This window comes from Topomyia yanbarensis, chromosome 1, assembly GCF_030247195.1.
Source record: "Topomyia yanbarensis strain Yona2022 chromosome 1, ASM3024719v1, whole genome shotgun sequence".
Taxonomy (NCBI): domain Eukaryota; kingdom Metazoa; phylum Arthropoda; class Insecta; order Diptera; family Culicidae; genus Topomyia; species Topomyia yanbarensis.
The window spans coordinates 197,463,004-197,486,832 of NC_080670.1; the positions used below are offsets into that span (position 1 = coordinate 197,463,004).

The window sequence follows — 23,829 nt, forward strand, 5'->3', positions numbered from 1 at the left end:
CATCACATTCTTTCTTTAAACGAGCACGGTTGAAGTTTTGAGAAATCCAGGGTTATTTCAGTTCGCGCGATCGTGGATCAGTCTCTTTGTACACCCAGACAATTATAGTCTTTTTTATAGTAAGTTTTAAAAAGCCTGCCCTGTAGTGTATTGACACTCTGTGGGACTTACGATTCACTTTCGTGTCTAACGTTTGAGTTTTGATATAACTCGAATCTTCTCTTGCTTCTTGTTTCCATCTATTACGATACCCCAACAACCCACTTCTAACCATTCAACGCGATCTACTCGCTCTAATCCCCAGCGGTGTATCTAACCTACTCACGAGCTACCCGGTAGGGTGTCGAGGTCGGTCCGGCGATTCCCGTGAAGTCTGACGTCCGGCTCACTGGCGCCCAGACGACACGAACCCGGTGAAACGTCGCGTACTACTCAATTGGTCCCCGGCGGTGGACTTGCTCTACACCGGCGGAGAGTTCCCCGGCGGCCGAATTTCTCCCGAAACCCGATTTGTGGTTTCACGTCGGCTTTCTAGTTAATGGCGCTACTTCGAAGGAACCACCACTTTCTCTGCAGCTCGCAGAGTATACTTGTAACCACTCTGTTGACAGCATCCCAGATATGCTAGTCGTGGCACATCTCTTCGACGATATTGTCCACTGTTTAATCAGGCATACCCATTCGGACTTCCTCGAACCTAGGGCATTCGAAGAACGCGTGATCCGGTGTCTCTTGCACGTTCGCACACTCCATGGCAAAGGGGTGACGAAGCATGTCCAAACCGATGCAAGCCCAAGCCGACACATTTGGGATGAATCGGTGGGTTCACCTTCCTTTCTCCGCATTGTCCCACTCTTGCTACCATTTACCTAACGAGTCCGCTCGGATCAGTCTCCTTGCATTACGTGCATTTCTTCGCTGGTAACATTCTACGTCCGCCCATAGCATGATTACGGGCTTGCTTCTTAGCGGTGCAGATAAGGCACTTGTGCGCCTTAGTGCAATCCCGCTCCTTATGCCCCTCTTCGCCGCAGCGACGACATAGTTTGCTTCTGTCTGTGCCCTTACACTCGTAAGATTTATGGCCGGGCTCAAGGCACCAATAGCACCTATCCACTGAAGGCGGCTGGGGTATGCTAATTGGGCATACCGGAGAGCCATTTCCGCCTGACCTGGGCGCCTTCACCCAGGACCTGTTGGGCCAAGGCCTTGTACACTGCACTAGATTGTGCGCCTCGCTTCATTACCAGAAGCATTTCGCCTGTGTTGGTGCGTCTCACGCTGCGCACGTCTTGCCCGTGGGCCGAGAGGCTTTTGGCCGCCCTCATCGACTTTAGGATGTCGGCGTATTTGTCCTTGTCGGTTTTTAACCACAAGGCCTCTTCTTGGTCACCAGCGTCCAGGGGTTTATGCCCCCTGCCCCGGTTGCGCCGGGTTGCTGGTACCATCGCTCTGCCCAGCGAGGTCACTCTCGCCCTAGGTTACCTCGACCAAACGCCTGGCGTTTGGCCGTGACGGTTACACGCCGTGTGGTGTTGGTTTTTTCACCCTCGCCTGGTGACCTCCAAGGGCGCTTAGCGTTCGACGCCGTCTTGCGCTTGCCCTTGCCTTTGTCCTTCGAGGGGAACTCAGCCGCCGCTTCGAGCGACATGGCTGCTCCATAGAAGGGGAAAGGGAGGACCCCTGTCTGGGTACCTATGTCGACCTTCTCGCTTCCCTCCCTCTTGGAGGCCACTGTCTGGGTTTCTCTGTCGGACTTCTCCCGACATTCTACCCTCTTGGCGTAAGCCTGCTGTTCCTGTTTTGCGACACGAACAGCTTTCCGAAGCATCAGCAGGCTGCTTCAGCTCCTTGCTAATATTTTGTTTCGCGCTAGTGAACTCGATTATTGCATCGAGCTGCTCCACCACTTTGCGCATCGCGGATAGTGGCCCGTCCAGCGCGTTGGTAGGGCTATTTTCTACCACTGCTGGGGGGGGGGGGGTCACTGGTGCTATCGGATACAGCACTTGTCGCTCCACTACTCTCCCCACGGAGAGGAGAACTCGCCAAACCACCTCTAGCAAAGGGGTTCGGCACCTCCGTTTGTTTATTGTTTTTTATTTTTATTCACTTCATTCATGTTGATACCCACGAGTTGCGCGAGAAAGAAAGGTCCGCCACGCCAGAGCTCCGCAGTAACGGGGTAAGGGACGCTTACTGTTGCCCAGGTACACTGCAGGCTCCGTTAACGATCGAGCATCTTTTTCACCCCCTCGATTATTCATCCCTCGGCACAGGTCGCTTCACGCCTTGTAATTGGAATTATGACCTATCTTGCTTTACGTGGTGACCTCGGCCCAGATCATCACAACCATCCTCCTTTACCAGGGCTTGGGACCTGTAGCTCTGGTTCTCAATAGTTCCAGGTACGTATGTTCTTACAGACACGCTACTATTGAGATCCGCCATTCGCTAGCGGATCATGCAGATGGGGATCATTTCGGCGATAACGCATACTGCCTCCAGCGATATTATTCTGTAAGCACTCGCGATTCGTACGGCCATCAGCCGGAATGTCCTGTTCGGCTTTTCACGGTTCCGCTTGGTTTTCAGCGCAGCACCCCAGGTAGGAACCCCATATCGGAGTATCGATGACGAAACAGTAGATAGCAGACGTCTTGTGCTGCTTTTCGGGCCGCGGACGTTTGGTATGATTCTCGCTATTGCGTTCGTTGCCTTCGCCGACTTTGCGCAACCGTAGTCGACGTGGTTGTTGAAGCTAAACCGGTCGTGGATTGTCACTCCCAATTGCTTCAGTGCACGCTTCGATTCAATCATGTCCCCTTCGATGTCGATCTGCATCTGCTGAACCGCTATGCAGTTGCTGACCAACAACACCTCCGTCTCATGGTGAGCTATTTGCAGCTTGATGCCTTCTCAGCACTCTCGAGAACTGTCCGAATTCCATCCACTGACGATGCTCCTTTGCGGAATCCGAATTGCATCTTGGACAGTCCGCGCTCACCTTCCGTGAATTTCGTCAACCTGTTTAGGATTATCCTTTCCAGGAGTCTTCCAATTGTATCCAGCAGACATCCTGTACGAGGCCGGATAGCCAGGTGACTTCCCTGGCATTGGTAGCAACACCAACTTCTGGACCTTCCACATTTTGGGGAATTTGCCTTCATTTAGACACTTCTCCAGCACCATACTGAACATGTCCGGATATACCAGGATCGCAGCTCGCCGTCAATGAAGGACTACAGAATGTGACGTCTATGATAGACTCCCTCCCATCTCTCTGAAATGCGCTAACAGAACCTTCATTGCACAATCGTACGTTTAACTTCGCTACAGCTTCCTGCTCTTGTGTTGGTTACTCTACTGCCCCACTCCACATAGCCCAGGCGTTGAAGTCACCGCCAATGACTACCGGTTTCCGATTGATCAGCTGCTCTAGCATTTGGCAGAACTGCTTCACTGTCCACCTTGGAGGAGCGTAACAGCTGCACACAAAGACGTCGTTAATTTTTACTAGCTGTAGTCTGTCGAGCTTTATCAGCATGTTTGTACACTTAGTACAGCTCGTGATTTGCGTCTGCGCCATTCTTCATTGTGACGCCGAGTATCTCCAAAACACGCGATAATCTATCTCCTTCAACGTTCATATCTCATGACCGTGCAGGACAGCAAGGAGTGTCAGCGAATACTCTGGAGCAATCTTTGTGCGAGACGGTAGGGTACGGGGCTTTAGCTGACCTCGTATCGTACAATTCACTCTTGAGCCAACACCGTTTGAACTGCCTCGTTCTCTACCAGCTCTGCTTGTTCTGTCAGAGTTCATAGTCAGTCCGCTTCCCGTAGCATTCACTTCAAAAGGCAAAAACATCTCCCCTACTGCTCTTCGATCGACTTCAATGATGTCGATGTCGTTCGTGGAGCCAAGAAGCATGTGATATCTCGTGATCATATTTCCAAACATTTGCACCACCTTGTTCAACCGTCATTTGCCATATTTCATTTCGTTTGACTTAATCGTACGCTCGCTTGAAATCCACAGACAGATGATGAGTCTATAAGTTGTATTCCCCATTCGGACAGATACTCTCAGAGCGGATAGATATTTTTTCTTCAGTCCGTGCAGTGTGGCACTGTAAAGCAAAATGGATGGCACAAATCTAATATTACTGGCTACGGACCCTTTACGAAAGTGTAGAGTATATCAACGCTTTTTCTTGAAAAGGGCGATACTAGCAGTGATACCATTCAAAGAAAATCAACAGTGAATATTTCCAAACTTGGTTTTATTTCCTATTTAAGAACTATTGTGTTTTTACATCCTAGATTGCATGATTCAAAGATCGAAACCCAAAACTTCATAAAGTATTTGAAATTATTAAATTAAAATTTGTTTTTGCTATTGAAATTGACAAAATGATAGTATCGCCCCTTTGGCGATTGTTTACTTTTTCGGTCCCACCTATCAGCATTGAAATATCGCCCTTACGTTTTTTTACAATAACTACCGTTCTACACTACCGATTTCGTCCGTGTTTTTTTCAATAGCGATCATTGTTACTATTTACAGCTGGTATCAGCTTGATAATCGTAAAAAATACGAAAATAGCAGTTTCGCCTCTAAACTGCTAGCAAAAAAAGTATCGCTCTGTTTGTTTACATGGAGCGTAGAGGGCGAAACTTTAAATAAACAAACAAAATTTCGCCCGTTGTATTTTTCGCTGTAGTTTAAGAAAGCAATATCGTAGAATCAAAATTTTTAGGTTAATTTGTTGCGTTTCAAAGCCCTCATTCGCATGTATGAAAAAAGCCTTATGTTTACATTTGTAAGTATCGCCCTTTTCACAAAAAAGCGTTGATATGCACCAGGTATGAAAATCTGTGAAACAGTGGCGTAGTAGCGGGAGGGGAAATTCAAATTCGATTTGAAAAATTGAATATATTAAACAAAAATATCCCTAATATTTTAAATAGGATTCTCTAAGTTTCTTTTGCGAAAGTTATCTTCTGAGAATAATTCCTCGTAGTGAAAATAGTAGCGAAAGACCGCGAACCCTACCGGTAGGCTCGTGGCGGAGTGTACCGGAGAGATAAATGGCTCATTTGCATCGCGACAAAGCTGGGAGTAAATTGGTTGACGAAAAGGACACCAGTACCGAGAGAAATTCCGCCACCGGGGTAGTCTCAGTCGGATCAGGATAGTTTTACCGCCTGGGAGCTAAATGGCTCAAGGAAACAGGTATCAGTTTCGGGAGAAATTCCGCCGCCGGAGAACTCTCAGTCGGATTAAGGTGAGTTTACCGCCGGGGACTATTCGAATAGATCGCAACAAAACTGGGAACTGTATGGCTCACACAAACCACAGCTAAATGGCTAATAGTATCAAGAGCTAAATGGATCACTGAGACGAAAGCCAAATAGCTCACGAAAACGGGAGCTAAACGGTTCACTGAAACTAGAATTAAATGCCTTGTGGTAACTTGCCACAGCATAATATCCGAGGGGAGTTCAAGGCAAAAGAGCTCAAGTACGCTGAGGATCTATATAGCGTAGTAGATGGAGAAAATGACGGAAAGCAAGAGAAAGGACCGGAACTAAATGGATGAAAGTGTAAGCTATTTCATGGATCAAGCGAGGCTCCGACTTAGTTTCAGAAAACTCGTGAGCAAAAGGTTTCGTGATCGCCAATATTAACGGCGTCTTCATGTGCAGCTGTTACAAGGTTGACAGTGGAACAGTTGAACCTAATGTTGGAACAGTTAACCGAGCAGTTGAGCTGTGAAGTGGGCTGTAGAGTAACCGACACAAGAGGATATAGCCTGTGGAAGCACCAGTGAAGTTAGACGAACGATTGTGCAATGAAGGTTCCGTTGGCATATTTAGGAGAGACGCAGAAAGTCGTTGGTGCACGTTCGTTTGCAATAATCGAAGACGAATGAAACTAGAATGAATGGGCAGTTTGTTCGTTTGACGATTTAAATTGCGTCCGTGAATATTGAAAACGAATGCGGCTGAATATGATCAATTTTCATTCAATGAATTTGTATATTTATGTGCCCGGTGTATACTCATAGCGACTACTACACGATTCGCTACCACATCGACCAAGCAGCCCTGTCGCAGGACGGAGAGGACAACCAGTGAGCGAAAGTGGAAGACCTCTTCGTTGAGGCATTTCGGCCGGACAGCAAGACCGAGAACGTTTATGCGGCTGCTCTAAAAAGAAGGATTGTGACGCCACAATGCCACAAAAACTGGAGCCACGCAGTAGACAACGTCCAGTCCCCGGTCCTGATGGAATACCAAACATGGCGCTGAAAGCTGTGATCCCGATATATCCGAACATGTTCAGGATGGTGATGCAAAAATGTTTCGATGGTGGCAACTTTTCCGAAATGTTGTAGGTACAGAAGCAGGTTATGCTGCTAAAGCCAGGGAGGTCGCCGAACGATCCCGCCTCGTATAGTCCTATATGTCTGCTGGATACACTCAGAAAAATCGGAAAACAAATCGACGAGCTTCAACAAACACATCGACCACGCCTGCGGAAGGTTGGCGAATGCAACGAACGCGACAGCGAGGATCATGCCAAACGTTGACGGTCCGAGAGGCAGCACGAGTCGTCTGCTAGCTAACGTTTCGTCATCGGTAGGCTGTGATATGGGCTTCAGAGCGAGGGTACAGCTCTGAAAACCAAGCGGAACCACGAAAAGTTGTACAGGACGTTCCGGACGTTGATAGTCTTGCGAGTCGCGAGCGCGTACAGAACAATATCGTAGGAAACAGTATGCGTTATTGCCGGATGATCCCACCTGCATCACTATAATCACCCAGAAACGTTACAAAGATGTTGAGAATCGATTTGATGGCTACAGGAATAGGACAATACGGAAAAAGAAAGGTGGAACTTCCAGCTCATCCTAAACCTGTTGACGTGGTTCATTAGAAAGCACGCAAAGACGAACTTCAGGGTACCAGCGAGCCGGACCCCACGCTCCATCCGCAATCGGCGGATTGACCACGGTACCCTACCGGTAGGCTCAAGAGAAATATAGCAAAAAGAAGAAAAATCGGCGTCACCCGAACTTCTTCCGCCGGGAAACTTTCGTCGGTGAAAGCAAGATTCACCATCGGGAACTACACTGGGTGGATTGCGAGGAGACATCAGCATTTGTGGCTCATTGGGACACCAGCGAACCTCGGAACCTGGCTAGTTGGTTCGGTTTCGGGAGAGCTTTGGGGAATATTTTAGCGATAAGGTTCGATATGAAAAGGCAGTGGGACTAACGTGTATGACTCCTGTGGAAGGGATGTTAAAAATTGTCTGTACTGTCGGGGACATCCACATGATCTCCCGATATGTTCCGCATATAAACAACGCGAGGAGAAAGTGAAACATCCCCTGCAATAATTGCAACATCGCACTTCGCTTGTTGTTGACTGCCACAACAGTTGCTGTGCAATGTCGCAATGATTGAGATTAGGCTGGGTTATCTCCATTATCATTGGCATGCCTTCGCCTTTTTGTACGCAGGGCACTTGAAGCCACCCGTCGTGTGGTCGTTTCCGTCCTCCGGTTTGCAGATCATGCACCTTGGTTGTTTCGTGCAATCTCTAGCAACGTGTCCCTTTTCTTCGCATTCTTTACACAGTGTTGACCTGTCCGGGCCATTGCAGTTCCTCGCCTGATGTCCGAGGTCCAAGCACCTGAAGCATCGCTCCATCTGCTTGGTAACTCGTGGAGCGACTCTTACCGAGCATACCGTCCATCCAACTTTGATCTTGCCGGTCTCCGCCAGCTTGTTGGCAACGACCACCGGTAGTCGAATCGCCGCCGTTTGAGTGCCAGTGCCGATTCCCAAATGCGGATAATCCCCGGTACATCTAGTTTGCACTGCTCGATCGGTGCACCCTTCAGTTCTTCTATGGTCGTTATCTTGTCTAGACCCTTGCACTCGACTACGGCTTCCTGCGACAGGGCTCTCTCGTTCCCTTTGCTGCCCAAGGATTAAGCAACGAGCTCGCGGTAGGTCGAGCTCTTGACGAAAGGATCCTTCTTCAGCTCGAAAATCCTCTCGCCTTTCTGAGTGCGCCTCATTTCAACAACGTTCTCTCCTAACTTCTTCAGCTCGTAGGACGTCTTATCGTTCGCTTCGATGATCAGTGTATCGCCCTTGTACCTCTCCCGAGATGGCTTACTTCCTTGTGTTTCCGTGCACCATGCTGGTGCAGCTTCTCAGAAAGAATTTTGATAGAAGCTGAATCAAAAGCCCCCTTAATATTCAAGAAAACGGATGCCATCTGCCCTTTTCTAGCAATATGAATTTCTGTTGAGAGCAACGCAAGACAACCGTTCGTCCCTTTGCCTTTGCGGAAGCCATAATATGTATCTGACAGTTAACCATTTGCTTTGTGGTAGGACGATGGTTTTTGAATGACGATGATCTTCACTTGCCTCCAGTCATGAGGGACAATGTTACCCCCAAGAAACTTATTAAATAAATTCATCAAGCGTCTCTTGGCAGAGTCTGGCAGATTCTTTAACAAGTTAAATTTGATTCTATCTGGCTCTGGGGCTCTATTGTTACATGATAAGAGCGCAAGTGCGAACTCCATCATCGAAAACGGTGTTTCGTTCGCGTTATCGTGAGGGGAAGCGGCGCGGTAGATCTTCTGTGCCGGGGCGGAGTCCGGACAATCCTTCTTGGCAAAATCGAATATCCAACGGTTTGAATATTCCACGCTCTCGTTAGTACTGTTTCGGTTTCGTAAGCACCGGGCCGTGCCCCAAAGAGTGCTCATCGATGTTTCTCTCGTTAGCCCGTCAACGAATCGGCGCCAGTAGCTACGTTTTTTAGCTTTCATCAAACTCTTCATGCGCGTTTCTGCCATCGCGTACTGTCGATAGTTAGCGGGTAGCCCTTCGTCCCGGAAGGTCTACTCCTAATCTAGATAGGATATTGCAGTTCTTTCGGTCCTCTGAAAATTCTTTGAGCATTTATCGATTTGGAAACACGTTTCGCAATTCGGGTACCCAACTTATTCGTTCTGAGCCGCTAAGAGATAGGAGCTCTATTTCACAGTGGGGCCTCAGACTGCTTGCCAACGACCGTGGATCTCCTTTCCGTTTTAATGCAGATCAAACTGCACATTACGCTTCGGTCGCGTGTCATCGAAAAAGCAATAGGCCAGTCATTCGGTTAAATGTCGTGTTTAATACTCGAACCGTGACGTCTTTTAGTACTCTATTACCTATAAAACATGCTGTTCGCTAACAATATAACATTCAACACAAAAGACACAGGCTCCCTTGGAACCGTTATCATGAAGCTGTTGAAAGAGAATCTGTACCGAACGATGAAACGAGATTACTATAGTACATGCTGTTTATTAAACTTTCGTCTTCAGATTACGTTTAAAATTAATCACACCCAATGCACAGGCATGACGTTCGGTTTGTTTCGTTCATGATATTTGAAATTATGTTTCATTTGAAACCCTTTCCTACAGAACCGCATCGCGCAGAAATGGAAACACCTGTTCCAGCTGGGAGCGGGTGCTGCAGGCTGAGACCTCCGGCAGAACGGCTATGAACAGACTGTTCAGATAAACCTGCAACCGTTGACGGCGCTGTTCCACAAATTGTGGATTCTGAAATGTTACAAAACGGGTAAGGTTAACAACCTTAGAAATCGATTGTAAAGTGCAATTCAATCATCCTACCATGTTGCCAATTTTCTTCTTTGGTGGGAAATCAAGCGACTTGACACTGGGATGCTCCCGCTGGAGCCGTTTGTGGAGCCGATAAAAGTCACTATACCGACGAAAAACGGACCACGACTCGTTACTGCCTCTGTCCGATCCCGGCGCTATCCGGATTTCGTAGCAATAGTGCTCGCGCCGCCGGGCACTTACCGGCGTCCGAAGAATTGCCTTAGGGATCGAGATCTGGAAGTGCATCAGCGAGAGCCGATTCGGACGGGTTAGCATTCGAAGCCGATGGTTTTCTCTGAAAATTTGGCAATATTTAAATCGTGATTTGAAAGGAAATGCAATAGGTAACTTACAAGCTCAATTCCGCAACACGAGCCTCCAACATCTGACAACGTTCGTCGGAATCGGCCAGTCTTCGCTGCAGTTTCTCCACCATCTTCGAATAGTTTTCCGAGTCCAGCGCATCGAGTGTTTCGTTCGCTGAAGATTCCGAACAGGACGTACTCGAAGCGTTGGAAGCCACTGTCGTCGCGTTGGACAGATCCAGGGATATATTCCCCATGATGCTATCTTCGGAAGCTTCCAGCGCATTATCCGGGCTGGTGGCCGAAGATCCACTATTCTTAACGGGAGTCGATTGTTGTCTGATTTCTTGGGCGATAGAGAGACTGTTCAATGCATCCTCGACGGAGTACGAGTCCTGTGCAGGTCGCTGAACATTTTCCACGTGAGTATACTCCTTGATAATATCAATGTTGGCAGACCGCCGCTGACTTTGAATCGAACCATGAGATGTTGCAACGCTTAAAATCGGCTGCAGCAAATTTTCGTCCAAAATCTCCCGCTGGACAACGTTAACCTTGCGTGTAGGATTCACCGGACGTTGAGTCGCTATAATCGGTTCCGGCTTTTCCGGTTTTATTTTGTTAGCCGCATTTAACTCCGGTGCATCAATCGCAATGGCAAAGAGAATCGTACTTAAACCAGCAGCCATATTCGGCAGCAGACTTGCAATTTCCGCGTCCCTTATCAGCGCCCACGTTTCGTAGCTTTCCTCAAGAATCGTTTCGTCTCCCAGCCAAATCAGTATGTACCTTTCCATCGCTCGCTCATTCAAGATAGCTCGCAATAGCGCCTTAGCTTTGCCCCCGTTCGTCCAAACGTGCCGTAAGGTGGAAAATCGTTCCTTCTCATGATTGGTCAAATGTTTAAAAGCAAAATCCCAAAAGTTTGGTACTTCCAGACTCCCGCTGGCCACCAAATCAGTCATGTTTTTAAAAACCGAGCTGTTAGACTTTAATCCGTGTGACAACGCTCGCTCCCAAGTATCGCAAAGCAGTATAATTCTACAGCAAAACAAGAGTGAGTTATTATTATTTACATTCCACTCGCTGTAACTAATCCCATTAGCTTACCTTGAATCACTCTCGGTCGCCAGCTCCGTTTTACTGCCATACTTTTTCTGACACTCTTTCACCACCGTCAGCAGCTCATCGGCCAGTGCTTTCCGTTCTATTTCGTGTCTCTTGCTGCTGCTATTTCCTACACCCAGCAGGGCAGGATCAATAGTAAAATTACTCATACCAACCATAATGTTCAATTAGTGCCGTCGGTGGGAATTTTGTCTGCTAGTCACCCCAGAAACGAGTGGCCTTGAAAATCCTCTACACATTGCACATCATCACAGCGGAGGGGCGGATTACCTCCTCCAGCACATAGCAGCAGCAGCAGCTTCCTGATTATTTTGTCTCTTTTTTCGGTGGTAGCTTTCTTTGTCGAGAAAGCTGACGGAATTTTTGCTTTGCGTTTCGCGAGGTTATTCGGTCGAATTTAACGGATGAGAGGGCTTACCATTTGTTTAGATGGATGAGTCGTTGCACTGGTACTGGGTTTTTACCGTTTTACGCTTTGGTGATCAAGATTTACGACACGGGACAAAAATGATTTGCGAGTTATTTATTTTCGCTAGCTGACTGCCTTGCCTTTTGACTGCTCGGATGTTGTGTGAGTGAATGCGATACAAAACGATAAGTTTGTGAAAACAAAAAAAGGAAACTTATCGATTGGATGTCACTGGAGAGTGAAGGGGTTCATTAGCAGCGCGGGTGAATCTGACGCGGCAGTATTTTTCGAGGGTGGTTCCGTAAATGAATGCGAAATTATTTCTTTAACAATAATGTTATTTTAGCCTAGATTTCTCGCGTGTTTTTTTAGAAGGGTTAATAAGCATACTATAAAAGTTTACTTGGAGATGCAATTCTGGACAAACTAATAATTGCCGATTATAAATCACAGCAACAGACGAAAGTTACTCGGCGAGTTACGGTTTGTCTGGAATTGTCTTTCTACGTGAATTTTGACAGCATGTTTATTGGCCCTTCTCAAAAAACACGCGAGATTTTAACATTCCTGTTCAGTTCATCATCGTGAAAGGAGTGTTTTTTTCCTGTTTACTCTGGTTCTTGGGTGAATCCGCAAAACAAAAGTAGGCGTGAACGGTACTTTTTTGTTATCCGCATTGAAAATAACAATCGGCAAAGACCTACGCGACGAAATAAGGACTACGATTGGAAACTCGGAACATGGAACTGCAGGTCACTCTGCTTTCCAGCTTTCGACAGGATAATCTACGACGAACTCCAACCACTGCAGGAACTTTGCTTGACAGGACAAAAGGTATGGAAAAGCGGGTATCGGATGGCTACTTTCTACCAGAGCTGTTGCACCACCAACGAGCTGGGACCCGGCTTTGTAGTGCTGGGTAGGATGAAGCAACGCGTGATTGGATGGACTCCGATAAACGCAAGGATGTGTAAGTTGAGGATCAAAAGCAGTTTCTTCAACTACAGCATCATCAACGTACTCTGTCCACAAGAAGACCCGACGACGAGACGACTGGTTCGATAATGAATGTAAGCAGTTAATAGAGAAGAATGTGGCACGGGCGGAATGCGCTTGGTTACGTTCCGCAAGCCGATATGTGCAGGGACTTAGACGGCAACCTTCTTACGAACGAGTGTGAGGTGATTTAATGGTGGAAGCTATACTATGACGAGCACCTGAACGGTGAAGTAGCAGAGGACGAAGGCGGTATGGCAACGGATCTTGGAGCACGCGCAGAAAACGATAGGCTGTCGGCCCCTGACCTCCAAGAAGTCAAGGAGGAGGTCGGTCGGCTGAAAAACAACAAAGCTGCCGGTGTAGCTCAACTACCCAGCGAGCTATTAAAATACGATGGTGAAACGCTGGCTAGAGCGCTGCACTGGGTAACCGCCAAATTTTGGTAGGAGGAGATTCTTCCGGAGGAGTGTATGGAGGGTGTCGTTTGCCCAACAGTTGGATTGCTGCAACTACCGCACGATCACACTACTTAACGTCGCCTACAAGGTCCTCTCTCAAATTATTTGCCGCCGATTGTCACCATTTGCAAGGAAGTTCGTGGGGCACTACCAAGCGGGATTCATGGGTTCCCGCGCCACCACGGACCAAATATTCGCGATTCGGCAGGTTCTGCAGAAGTGCCACGAATACAACGTGCCCACACATCATTTGTTCATCGATTTCAAATCGGCGTATGACACAATCGATCGAGATCAGCTATGGCAGATAATGCACGAGTACGGTTTTCCGGATAAGCTAACACGATGAGTCAAAGCGACGATGGATCGGTTGATGTGCGTTGTTCGAGTATCAGGGACACTCTCGAGTCCCTTTGAATCTCGAAGACGGTTACGGCAAGGTGATGGCCTATCGTACCTGCTGTTCGACGTTGCGTTAGAAGGTGTAATAAGGAGAGCGGGGATAGACACGAGTGGCACGATCTTCAGGAAGTCCGTCCAGCTTCTTGGCTTCGCCGACGACATTGACATAATGGCACGGAACTTTGTGGCGATGTCGGAAACCTCCCATCCCGAGTTCGGATTGACGGCCACGAAATTGAGGTGGTCGACGAAACCGTGTATTTGGGCTCACTGGTAACCACCGACAATGATACCAGCAGAGAAATTCAGAGACGGATTTTTGGCGGGAAATCGTGCCTACTTTGGACTCCTGAGGACGCTCCGGGCGAACAAAATTCGCCGCCGCATGAAGTTGATTAGCTACAAGACGCTGATTAGACCGGTGGTCCTCTACGGCCACGAGACCTGGACTATGCTCGTGGAGAACCAACTTGGAGTTTTCGAACGAAAAGTGTTGCGTACCATCTATGGTGGCATGCAGATGGAAGACGGAACGTGGCGCAGGCGAATGAACCATGAGTTGCATCAGCTACTGGAAGAACCATCCATCACGCATGCCGCACAAATAGGACGTTTGCAGGGGGCTGGACACGTTGTAAGCATGTCGGACGACGATCCGGTGATGGTTCTTGAGGGCGACCCTACAGGAACAAGAATACCGGGCGCACAGCGAGCACGGTGGATCGACCAGATAGAGGGCGATCTGCGGACCCTTTGAGGACTGCGAGGCTGGCGACAAGCAGCAATTGACCGAGTGGAGTGGAGACGGCTTCTGCATACATCAAGAGACACCAAGGCTCTAGCCTGAACGGTAAGTAAGTCCTGATCAGGAATAGCGTCACTGCTAGAATAGAATGCCTTGCCGTACTCCGATGGTCTTGCGGAATTCCTGGGATAGGGTCCCTCCTATGCAGACCCGGAACCGTCGGTGGGTGAGGTAATTTTGTATAAATGTACCAAGGTTTCCCTGCAGGGCCCATTGTTTAAGGTTTTTGAAGTGCTCCCTAACGCCATAGTGTTGTACGCTTTAGCTAAATCCAGAATGGCGATATCAACGTGTAGGTTCTCGGAGATAGCCTTATCGAGTCGTTCCCCGAGGGAACCTTGGTGGATTCCCGTACCGAGACCTTTTCGAAAGGCGAACTGGCGTGGATCGAGTAGATTGTGGTCTTCCAGCCACGTGGTTAGCCACCGGTTGACTATCTTTCGAGGATTTTTGCTGTGCAGGACAGCAGTTTGTGATTGGTCGGAAGTCGTTTGTGGTGCGGTTTCCCTGACATTTTTTGGGGGTAGGCACTACGTATGCTAATTTCCATTCGTCTGAAAAGTGCGCGTCTTCGCAGATTTTGTTGAAGGCGTCAAGGAGGGCACTTTTTCCTGTTGGAGGGAGGTGTCGGAGCATCGGGTTTGTACCCAGTTGGGTCCATCGTCGGATTTTCCGCGAGCGGTGTTGAGTGCGGTGAGCTCCAATCCAGTGAAAGGTTTGTTGTATGTGGTTGAGAAGTCTGGTGAGAAGGTGGTCGGTCGGTATTGTATGCTCCTATTGCGAGGGAAATTCCGTTCGAAAATTAAGACAAAAGAATTAAAATTTTTGAATATAAAAATTATTGAATTTTGGAATGTGTAACTCCTCAAACCTTTGAGTTAAAAATTTCAAATTTCCATATTCTTGAATTTTCATATTAATTTAAAATTTTTCGATCAAAATTGATTTAATTATTCTTAAATATTTGAATTTTTGAAGCTTAAAATTATAATCTAAAGCTTAAAATTATAATCTAAAAATTTAGAAATAGATTAAAATATTAAGCAATTTTGAAAATTTTAAGAATCTGAAATTTAAAAATCTAAAGATTTGGATTTTTAAATTTCAGATTCTTAAAATTTTCAAAATTGCTTAATATTTTAATCTATTTCTAAATTTTTAGATTATAAATTATTAAATACATTAGTTCTTAAATTTTGATTTTCTTAAATTTATAAATTCACAAATTTTTAAGTCCTTTAGTTTTTTAATTTAATCTTAAAGTTTTTAAATTTGGGAATGCTTAAATTTTTTAAATTCTAGAATTCATTGTTCATTTTTGACAGTTCTCTTGTACTGTTTGACAGTTTGATTATACTGTGTACATGGACTTTGCAATTTGCTTCGAGTGAATCTAGTTGTCCATAAAAAATTCATGTAAACAGCACTAGTGAACTGTCAGTAAAAGTGAGGTTAACGGTATCAGTAAAGAACCTAATAGGATCAACTCGAAAATTGTACTTATTCACTTAACATTAAAGCAGTGCTATTACAAGTGTTAAATTATTTATAGTAACAGCGGAATAATGAGTGTAACAAGTTTATTTACAACAATCTCACCCTTTTGAAGAATAAATATTGAATTTATTTTTAAAATATTATTAAAATATTATGGCGTAGTGAACGTCACAAGTTAAAAACAAAAACGCTGTTAAATCATTTACATCGGCTGCACCCTAGACTGTACCCCTGGAAAGAAAATCATGTATTCATTCCCACAAGAAATCAGTAAGTTCATTCCCATTCCGTTCATTCCATTCAATCATTCGCCTACTTGCAGCATTCTCAGTCATTCTGTCAGTTTCCGTCGCGAGATTCGGGCGTACGAAAAGTTTCTCGCCTCGTCGGCTAACTTTTTTTCTTTTCTGGTTAAGAAAATGCATTGAAAGTGAAAATTTTGTGCTTGCAAATCACATTAAAATTGTCGGGAGAAAAGTGCCTTACCGCTTGGAAGCAAGTTTTTCAGAAAAGTGTGACCATCACGCGCGATTATCGGTAAGAGTTCGGAAGGCTTAGCTAATTTCTTCCGTTTTTGGTGGAAGCAGAAGTGATGGGAAAACTGGGTGTGTGTGATGAATTTTCTTTTTAGCGAGTAGTAAAGAAAATGGTTTCCGCGGAACGCCACTTGAACGATGTGGAAAAGTGTGCTGAATCCGATTTTTAACGGGGAAAAAGCAGTTGATTTCGAAACACTCGAAAATGGCGATACCTACGCGTAAATGTGTGTGGGCAGCACGGAACAAAAAGGCGTAGATCATACACGATCCGGGCTTGTTTACCTAGGCCTTATCTCGGTGCTGAGCTTATCCATCGCTGTTCCAGCGTCCGATGGATGACTTAGCGGGGGATCAGTAGGTGGACGAGTATTGTGGGTAGAAAAATGGTTCTATTCATAAAAATTGAACCCTTTCCGCGCCAGATGTTGAATCATCGTCTCCGATGACTGCTGGCTGATCTCGATAGCGAGAAGAATGAAAGGAAACGGCGAAGAAGAGACAACACACCGATGATCAACACGCACACAGGCGCAACGGTGAGACCGTACAGTGGGTCGAAAGACAAAGCAAAACAGAAAATGCGGAGGAAGCGGGTTCCCTGTCGAGGTTTTGATCAGATGTTTTGGGCAGTCTAAAGAAAATATTTTTGACTAGTTGAAAATCGTCCCATAGTTGTCGCTAATTGAGACAATGATATTGTTGGTATCTGATTGTATGTATGAACGAAACATAAATAATGGTAACAGTCGTGGCAACCAGCTCCTCGCCCACAGATTGTCGTCAGTGTCAACAGTATGAAAACCAGTTATTATTGGATTGCACAGTTCGAAACCTATACAGCAGTGATACCAGTTGAAAGACTGGCGAAAAAGAGAAACGATAAAAAATAAGCTTTTCCAATGAACCTGTTAAGAAATACAACTTCTGGCAGAACGCCAATGCTGCGGCCATTATCGGACCAAACAAAGATGATTCACGTCCTGAGCGGCGGCAAAAGTGCAACGGCAGACGTGCGAATCAGTCTGTTTTCTAGGAACAACGTCGCTCAGCCAGAATGACGTAAGAAGCTAAGGTGAGGGTGACCACGATGATCGAGTGAGTGAAGGCTGGCCGAATTTAGTCGCGTACTGCGAATGATCGTTTACGATGACGCTCGATCATGCGCTTTTTAGGAACTGGGATTTCCGGTTGAAGTGCCAGGTTATACTGGTGAAGTTTGCTCAACTTCGAAGGATTGCGATCGCTTCTGATGAACAGTGGAACAGTAGAGTCTCAACTCGATATGATAGTGAAATGGAGAAATAAGACTTGCCAGAAAGGATTGAGTCATCAAATGGCACAAAAATAGTTGCATAGTGGCAATTGCAGATAACTGATGATATATGAACATTATCAAATATGTTGTGAGCAGAAAGCTGGAAATTTAGTCGCAGATTGTTGACAAATGTGAGGCAGATGAAAGTCACACAAGGATGACATGAAATCGTTCAATCGTAACCAACAATGTTTCCATGTTTATATAAAAAACTGTAAACCCAAGCCAATCGTTGTTGGGCTAATCGAATCAGGACGGATAAAATGAATAGCTGTCTACCTAACTTATTATTTTAACATTTCCATAAATGTAATTCCCGTACGTTGATGTTATTTAGACGTCGCAAAAGTCAATCGTTTGAGTTAGATTGGGTGAAAAGCGATGCTTCCTAGTGTCAAACTCGAGCTAGATTAAAATGCTATGTCGCAACTGGGGTCCCTACGGTACAGAAGTTCTGATTGTTTTAACCCGGTCGGTCTTTTAGCTATTGATGAGAAGAACACGAAACAAAATAATCCAACATTATTCAAATTTGATAAAAGAGGATAAGTTGAAACAGGTGATGAAGCTCGAATTTTGGCATTGAAAATAATTATAACAGGATGGCTTTGTGGAAGAAAAGTAGTAGCAAAAGATAAAAGCGTGCTATATGCGAGTCAAGGTAGCCGTAAAAAGAACAATCTATTCAATGAAATTTAAATATGCGATTCGAATGTCGATTGATCTGCTATGACATAGTTGTAGCAAAGCGGTTTGAAATCATTAGCTATGTGAAAAGATAAAATTCAAAGATGAATACCTTTTTGGAATGCAAACTGTAATAATGTACGAGAAAACTAATATTAAATAGTTCGTCCCAAAATGATTTGAAATGAAAACAACGGAGTAAAAGAGCTGTGTGATATGACACATAATGGAAAAATCAACAACGGTAAGGCCTTGAAGCCAGCTCGAGAAGACCTGTTTGCTCAAATCCTCCGAAGGTGACGAAAGTTCAACGCAAGCGATCGGGAAATTTAAGTGGTAGTCCCACTACAGGTATCTCGTTCAAGTAACGAAATCATGGAAAGTAGCAGCAATCCGGGAGAAATTAATGAGAGACCATATCTGGTTCTTCAGGTTGAAGGGCATTTCTATTCAACGGTTTAGCCAGCCACCGACAAACCAATGATGCAAGACCGCATTGGCTGTCGATCTTCTGAGTAAACGTTTCTTGATGCAGTGCGAAATACCCATTTGTTGTCCTTCGTTACACGAATACCTATGAACTGTGGATAAATGTTACCAAAATGATCTCTCCCTGCGACAGTCTTTGAATAGAAGCAAGGATCAACCTGCGCTTGGGCGAACCTCATATCCAACAAAATCTTGTTAATGTCATGTTGAACTTTTCCCACCGTATAAGCTTCGATGCAACTAACCGACTAACTTCTCAATGCCGTGTCCTGTTTCCTTCTGTATACCCATTTACATCCGATGAGCTAGCGACCCGCAGATAACTCAACCAACGTCCCCGTTCTATTCTATATCAAAAATTCGTACTAATCTTTCATGGCCGCTTGCCACAACGATCGCTCTGGACTGATCAACGTCTCTTCGTAGCTGGTAGGGTCAAGCTGTGCAAGCATAACAACGTCAACTTCGTTATCCTTTACCCGTTGCGGAAGAACACCTCTCTTGCTCCGCTTCGGTCGCTGGTAACCGTCAGGACGATTGCCTTCTTCTCTAGTTTCGCCGCAGCCGAAGTATTCGTCTTCTGAATAAATAACTTCTGAATCGAAGACTTTCGTTCCATATCCTTTTCACCAAGACTATTGTGCATCTGCGAGCCTGTCTGCAATTCAATGAACCGTTCAGCTCGACAGATGATTCTGTCGGAAGTCGGATCCAGGAATCCAAAACTTCAACAGTCATCGTAGTGGTTGCGCTTCGTTGTCAAGCTTTGTCCGTTTCATATCAAGTGCACAAGCCACACTCTCGAAATTCCGACGATGTTTCAGCGAAGGCTTCTTCCTAAACCATTTTCAGTAGGCAGCCGTGTTCGCTGATCGCGAGAGCATTCTATTTTGAACGTAAGACGTAGCCAATGCCTTTTTGTAGCCTCGCCTCAATACCTTTTTGCAGTCTCCGGGACAGCAACGTACAAGTGGCCATCTCCTGCATGGTACTGGTTTCCGTTCGGCCACACCATTCTTCTGGGGTGAGTACGCTGTCACAAGCTTGAATTTGAATCCCTCATAGCTTATAAAACCCCTTCAGTTCCTGATTTGTGATTCTCCTCATGAGCCACGTACTGCTTAATGCACAGAGATGCATCGGATTTCTGTCTCAATAGGTATTCGTATGCCGACTGGAGTCGTCAATAAGTCATAAGGTAGCGGCAGCCCATCGGAGTTAGCCTTAATCCAAAATCCTGAAATTAAAACTAGTCCATCATCGAGTTCTCAGCGACAATCCGCTCCATCACCGCTGAGTTTGGATGCCCAAAGCATCGGTGACAGGTATGCTGGCAGTTCGGCATTCTCACTATTGATTTGGGCTTACTGTACCTGTCGCAAGAGGTAGCACCACGAACCCGCTACTGCTACCACCATTTTGACGCACCAAAATGAGCAACTAAGCCTTTTTGTCTAATCTTCCGAACGACCGCTGTCCAGATCCGAAATACACAAGACTTATTTGACCAATATCTGCTGTTCTTTACCGACGTATTTGTTGATAGATCCATCCACCGGCCTAACCTCGATCTTTACATTGTCGTTGAGCTTGTCGAAGAACGAGTATCCGTCACCAACAACGAAACACATCGGATGGTCTGTCCCGAAAAATCTGATTGGCTTTTGTTCGGGAAAATTCTATATACCCTGACCACTTCCAGCGAGTGCTCAAGCTGCTTCCCCTGTACACGACAATCGGGCGAAAAGCTCCTCCAAATCTAATGAGTGCTCTTCCATATCGGCGCCATCAGCCACGTTCAAGCTACAAATTCTTCTTAAGAGAGACACTCATAGAGTTTCGAGAGGCTTTGACCCGGAGATGTTTACTGACGAGTGAGGGGGAGTGGTGTCTTTAAGACAAACCAGATATAAATTTGGATCCAAGCGATTGCTCCACATTTTGAAGCACTTTTATCACTTTTTATTGAAAAAGAGACATGCATTCCTTCTCTCCGAGAATGGAATTTAGTACTAGTTAATTAGAAAATTACCAAAATTATCTCAAAATCACCGTAGAATATTGTTTTTGCAAAACTTATGCAAAAGCATCAGCCGTTCTCGCTGTGGAGAATAAGCCGAACGAGCATTGCTCTCCTCCACAACTAACAGGAGCAGAGCGAAGGAACCGTGGCAGCGACACAACCTGAGAAACACTCTGTGATGTCGGTAATTCGTCACCGGAGGTCCCAACAAAGGGGCGAAACTCACCTCCCTAGCCAACAGGTAAGGGTCGCTGCAGGAGCAGCAACAATTCGAGGCAGGTGCAGATGAGCATCACCAACAGTGAAGTGATTTGGTAACATAACAGATTTTTTTTAAACCATTTTAAGGGGACCTTCTCAAGAACGAGCAAAGGCGCTATAACCTAGGCTCATTAGCTAGGAGAGAGCTAAATACCTCTGTCCCATCCCATGAATCTAGTACCAAAGAAGTGACATTAACCCTCTTAGCCAAGTCAGTCCCAACGATCTATCAAAGCCCCATCAAATTGAAACGGTCGGTACGGTTGTCCACGTTTCTTCCTTTTTCGAGGTTCAAAATTATTCATTGATAAACCTCTTCATTAAAGGAATACTATGATTGCCGCATAATTTTGAATCATCTTCATTCGTCTGGCCGCTTTGGTTGTGTCACATACTATATGAACCACAAACATTAATATTGACAAGAAAAATTGTAGGCAATCGTCTGAAATTTTCCAGGATCCCTGCATGTATTGGCTGTAGACTAGACAAGACTAGAAACCATTTTAAGGGGACCTTCTTCTGAATTCGGCGTAAAATGAAGCAATATTTCAGAATTTTCAGTATGAAAATGAAGACATGCGAATTTCTGCTTGTGTTATTTACTTCGTTATTTATCGATAATTAGAAAAAGATTTTTTTTTTCGCAAGCTCAAAATGGCGGTTTTAAAATGGCGGATCTAGTCGGCCACTGCGCGTCAAATATCGTCCTACTTTGTCAGGTGCAGGGCCTCTCGTGGTTAACTGAAATGAGAAATGGATATAATTTATTGAAATAGATAAAATTTCCTATGATTTACAGCTAACTTCAAAAAATTTTGCTGAAAAAAAAACATTTCACAGACGTCAAAGAAAAAAAAGAGAAAATTTGTCGTTTTACTGCATTTTCGTTTATTTGTTGAATCAACACCAACAGACCCCTTGGCCTTAATGATGATTCGTAGCCTAGTTACACTTATGGATGCACAAAAATTTTGTTAATCGTATTTATAGTCCAGTGGAAGTCGAATCTTATGGCAACTCTATTGAAAACTCGCTGTAGTCCAGTCACAGCGCTGTGGCGATCGTACCGTGGTTCTCCTAAAAGGTAGTCGCAGAAGATAGGTAGTACGCAGTGTTGGAATGCGGGCTTGAAGATTCAGGCGTTCTAGAATTGTAGTACAACCCACTCTGGCAGAGAGTAAGTTCGAGACGGACAGGGCTCGAGAGCAGTCCCTCCTAATGCTGAGTGTATCGAGATGTGTTAACTGGCAACCATTTTCATAGCCAACTACCGAGGAACCTGTTTCGCCATGGGAGACGTCGAAGGACGAAGCGTATGAACCGGCGTTGGACAGCCTCGATTCTGCCAATCCCGTTTTGGTAGTACGGATTCCAAATAGCAGAACAATATTCTAACGTTGAGCGGACCAACGCCCAATAAAGCGATTTAAGACAGTATACGTCCCTCAAGTTTTTCGCTATTCGGAAGATGAACCCAAGCTGTCTTGATGCCTTATCTACGATGTATGGAGTATGTGGTTTGAACGTTAGTGCCGAATGCATGACTCCAAGATCCTTGATGTGAGAGTGTTGTTTAATGCTTTTGTCGAAGAAATGGTAGTTAAACTGAGTCGGATGGCAACTCCGCGTGAACGTAACTCGGGTTTAAAACCAATTTGTTTTCATCACACCACGTACTAAAGCTCTTCAGTTCTCTCTGAAGAAGCTCGGCATCGGTTTTATCCGATATTTGTGGAAACAAATTCATGTCGTCGCCGAAAAAAAAATGTGATAAAGACGTCATTAAAGTAGAAAAGGAATATCACTGGACCGAAATGGCTTCCTTGTGGGATGCCGGATGTAGCGAGGAATGGTGCAAATAGACATTCGTCCATGCTGATTTGGAGTTGCCTTCAATCGAGGTAGGAACGAAACCAGCGTAGAAGTTGCCCATCTATACCGAGTTTGTCCAGCTTTGCTATTACGATATCATGGTTGATTTTGCCGAAGGCCGCAAATAGATCCATGTGAATAGCATTGGTTTACAATCCCTCAGCGAATCCGTCGAGTGCTGTTCATCTGCAATGTAGTTTTTGCAGTGAAAGAAAATAGGGCTTACAACAACCAGCTCGACTAGTTTCGATACGGCTCTTAAACACGAGATTCCCCGATAATTATCAATGTTCGATTTGTTCCTTTTTATGAACTGGAAACATGTGCGCTGCTTTCCAGCAGGAAGGGAATGTTCCAATAGTGAGAGATAGCTCGAAGTAGAGATGGGCAAACCGATTCAGTTTGGAGAGTTCATTCACTAAATTGAATCGACTCTTTTGATCGATTCAGTGATTCGTTTTAGTACTTTGAAAAATGTTTGAGACGAAACGGGAAAAATACATTTAAGGGGGAACTTGGGGTTTCAGCGTGAAAAAACGGTTGTGATTTTTTAGAAATTTGGGTGAAGCGAATTGATCAAAACTTTTGTACATTATAATATATCATTTCAATAACATTATGTTATTCTTTTATGCAAAACATCAACAAACGGCTCGGCGACGAAGCTTTTTGTAGAATGTTTCTGACAAAACACGATTTGCGGTGTTAACTGTCATTCAAAAAACTACTTAACCGATTTATTTCAAACTTTCCATGCACATTCATACAAGAAACCTAACCCCTACGTTGAATTTTCGAGAGAATTTTTGAATTAAGAGAGTTTTTACTAATTTGAAGTAAAAAATGCTTCACTTTCATGAAAAATTCCACCACTTTCAAGTTTGTTTTCTCCCTCGAAATGACAACTATTATTAAATTTAAAT

At 45.1% G+C, this 23,829-nt stretch overlaps 2 protein-coding genes across 3 annotated transcripts in view; one reads left to right on the plus strand and one right to left on the minus strand.

Annotated features, from left to right (window-relative positions):
* Positions 1-9,195: 9,195 nt before the first annotated feature.
* Positions 9,196-11,717, minus strand: LOC131686983 (sorting nexin-29). Its single transcript, XM_058971023.1, has 4 exons — positions 11,130-11,717; positions 10,068-11,060; positions 9,724-10,009; positions 9,196-9,651 (listed from the first exon to the last, which is right to left on the minus strand). Exons 1-4 carry the CDS (start codon positions 11,303-11,305, stop codon positions 9,505-9,507), a joined length of 1,602 nt encoding a protein of 533 aa, XP_058827006.1. The 5' UTR covers positions 11,306-11,717; the 3' UTR covers positions 9,196-9,504.
* A 4,348-nt stretch (positions 11,718-16,065) lies between these two features.
* The window catches only part of LOC131686928 (integrin beta-PS), a 30,139-nt gene continuing 22,375 nt past the window's right edge, over positions 16,066-23,829 (plus strand). For both annotated transcript variants that reach the window (XM_058970963.1, XM_058970965.1), the window contains exon 1: positions 16,066-16,254. The gene's annotated coding sequence lies outside the window, so the exon portion shown is untranslated. The remainder of the gene's footprint in view (positions 16,255-23,829) is intronic.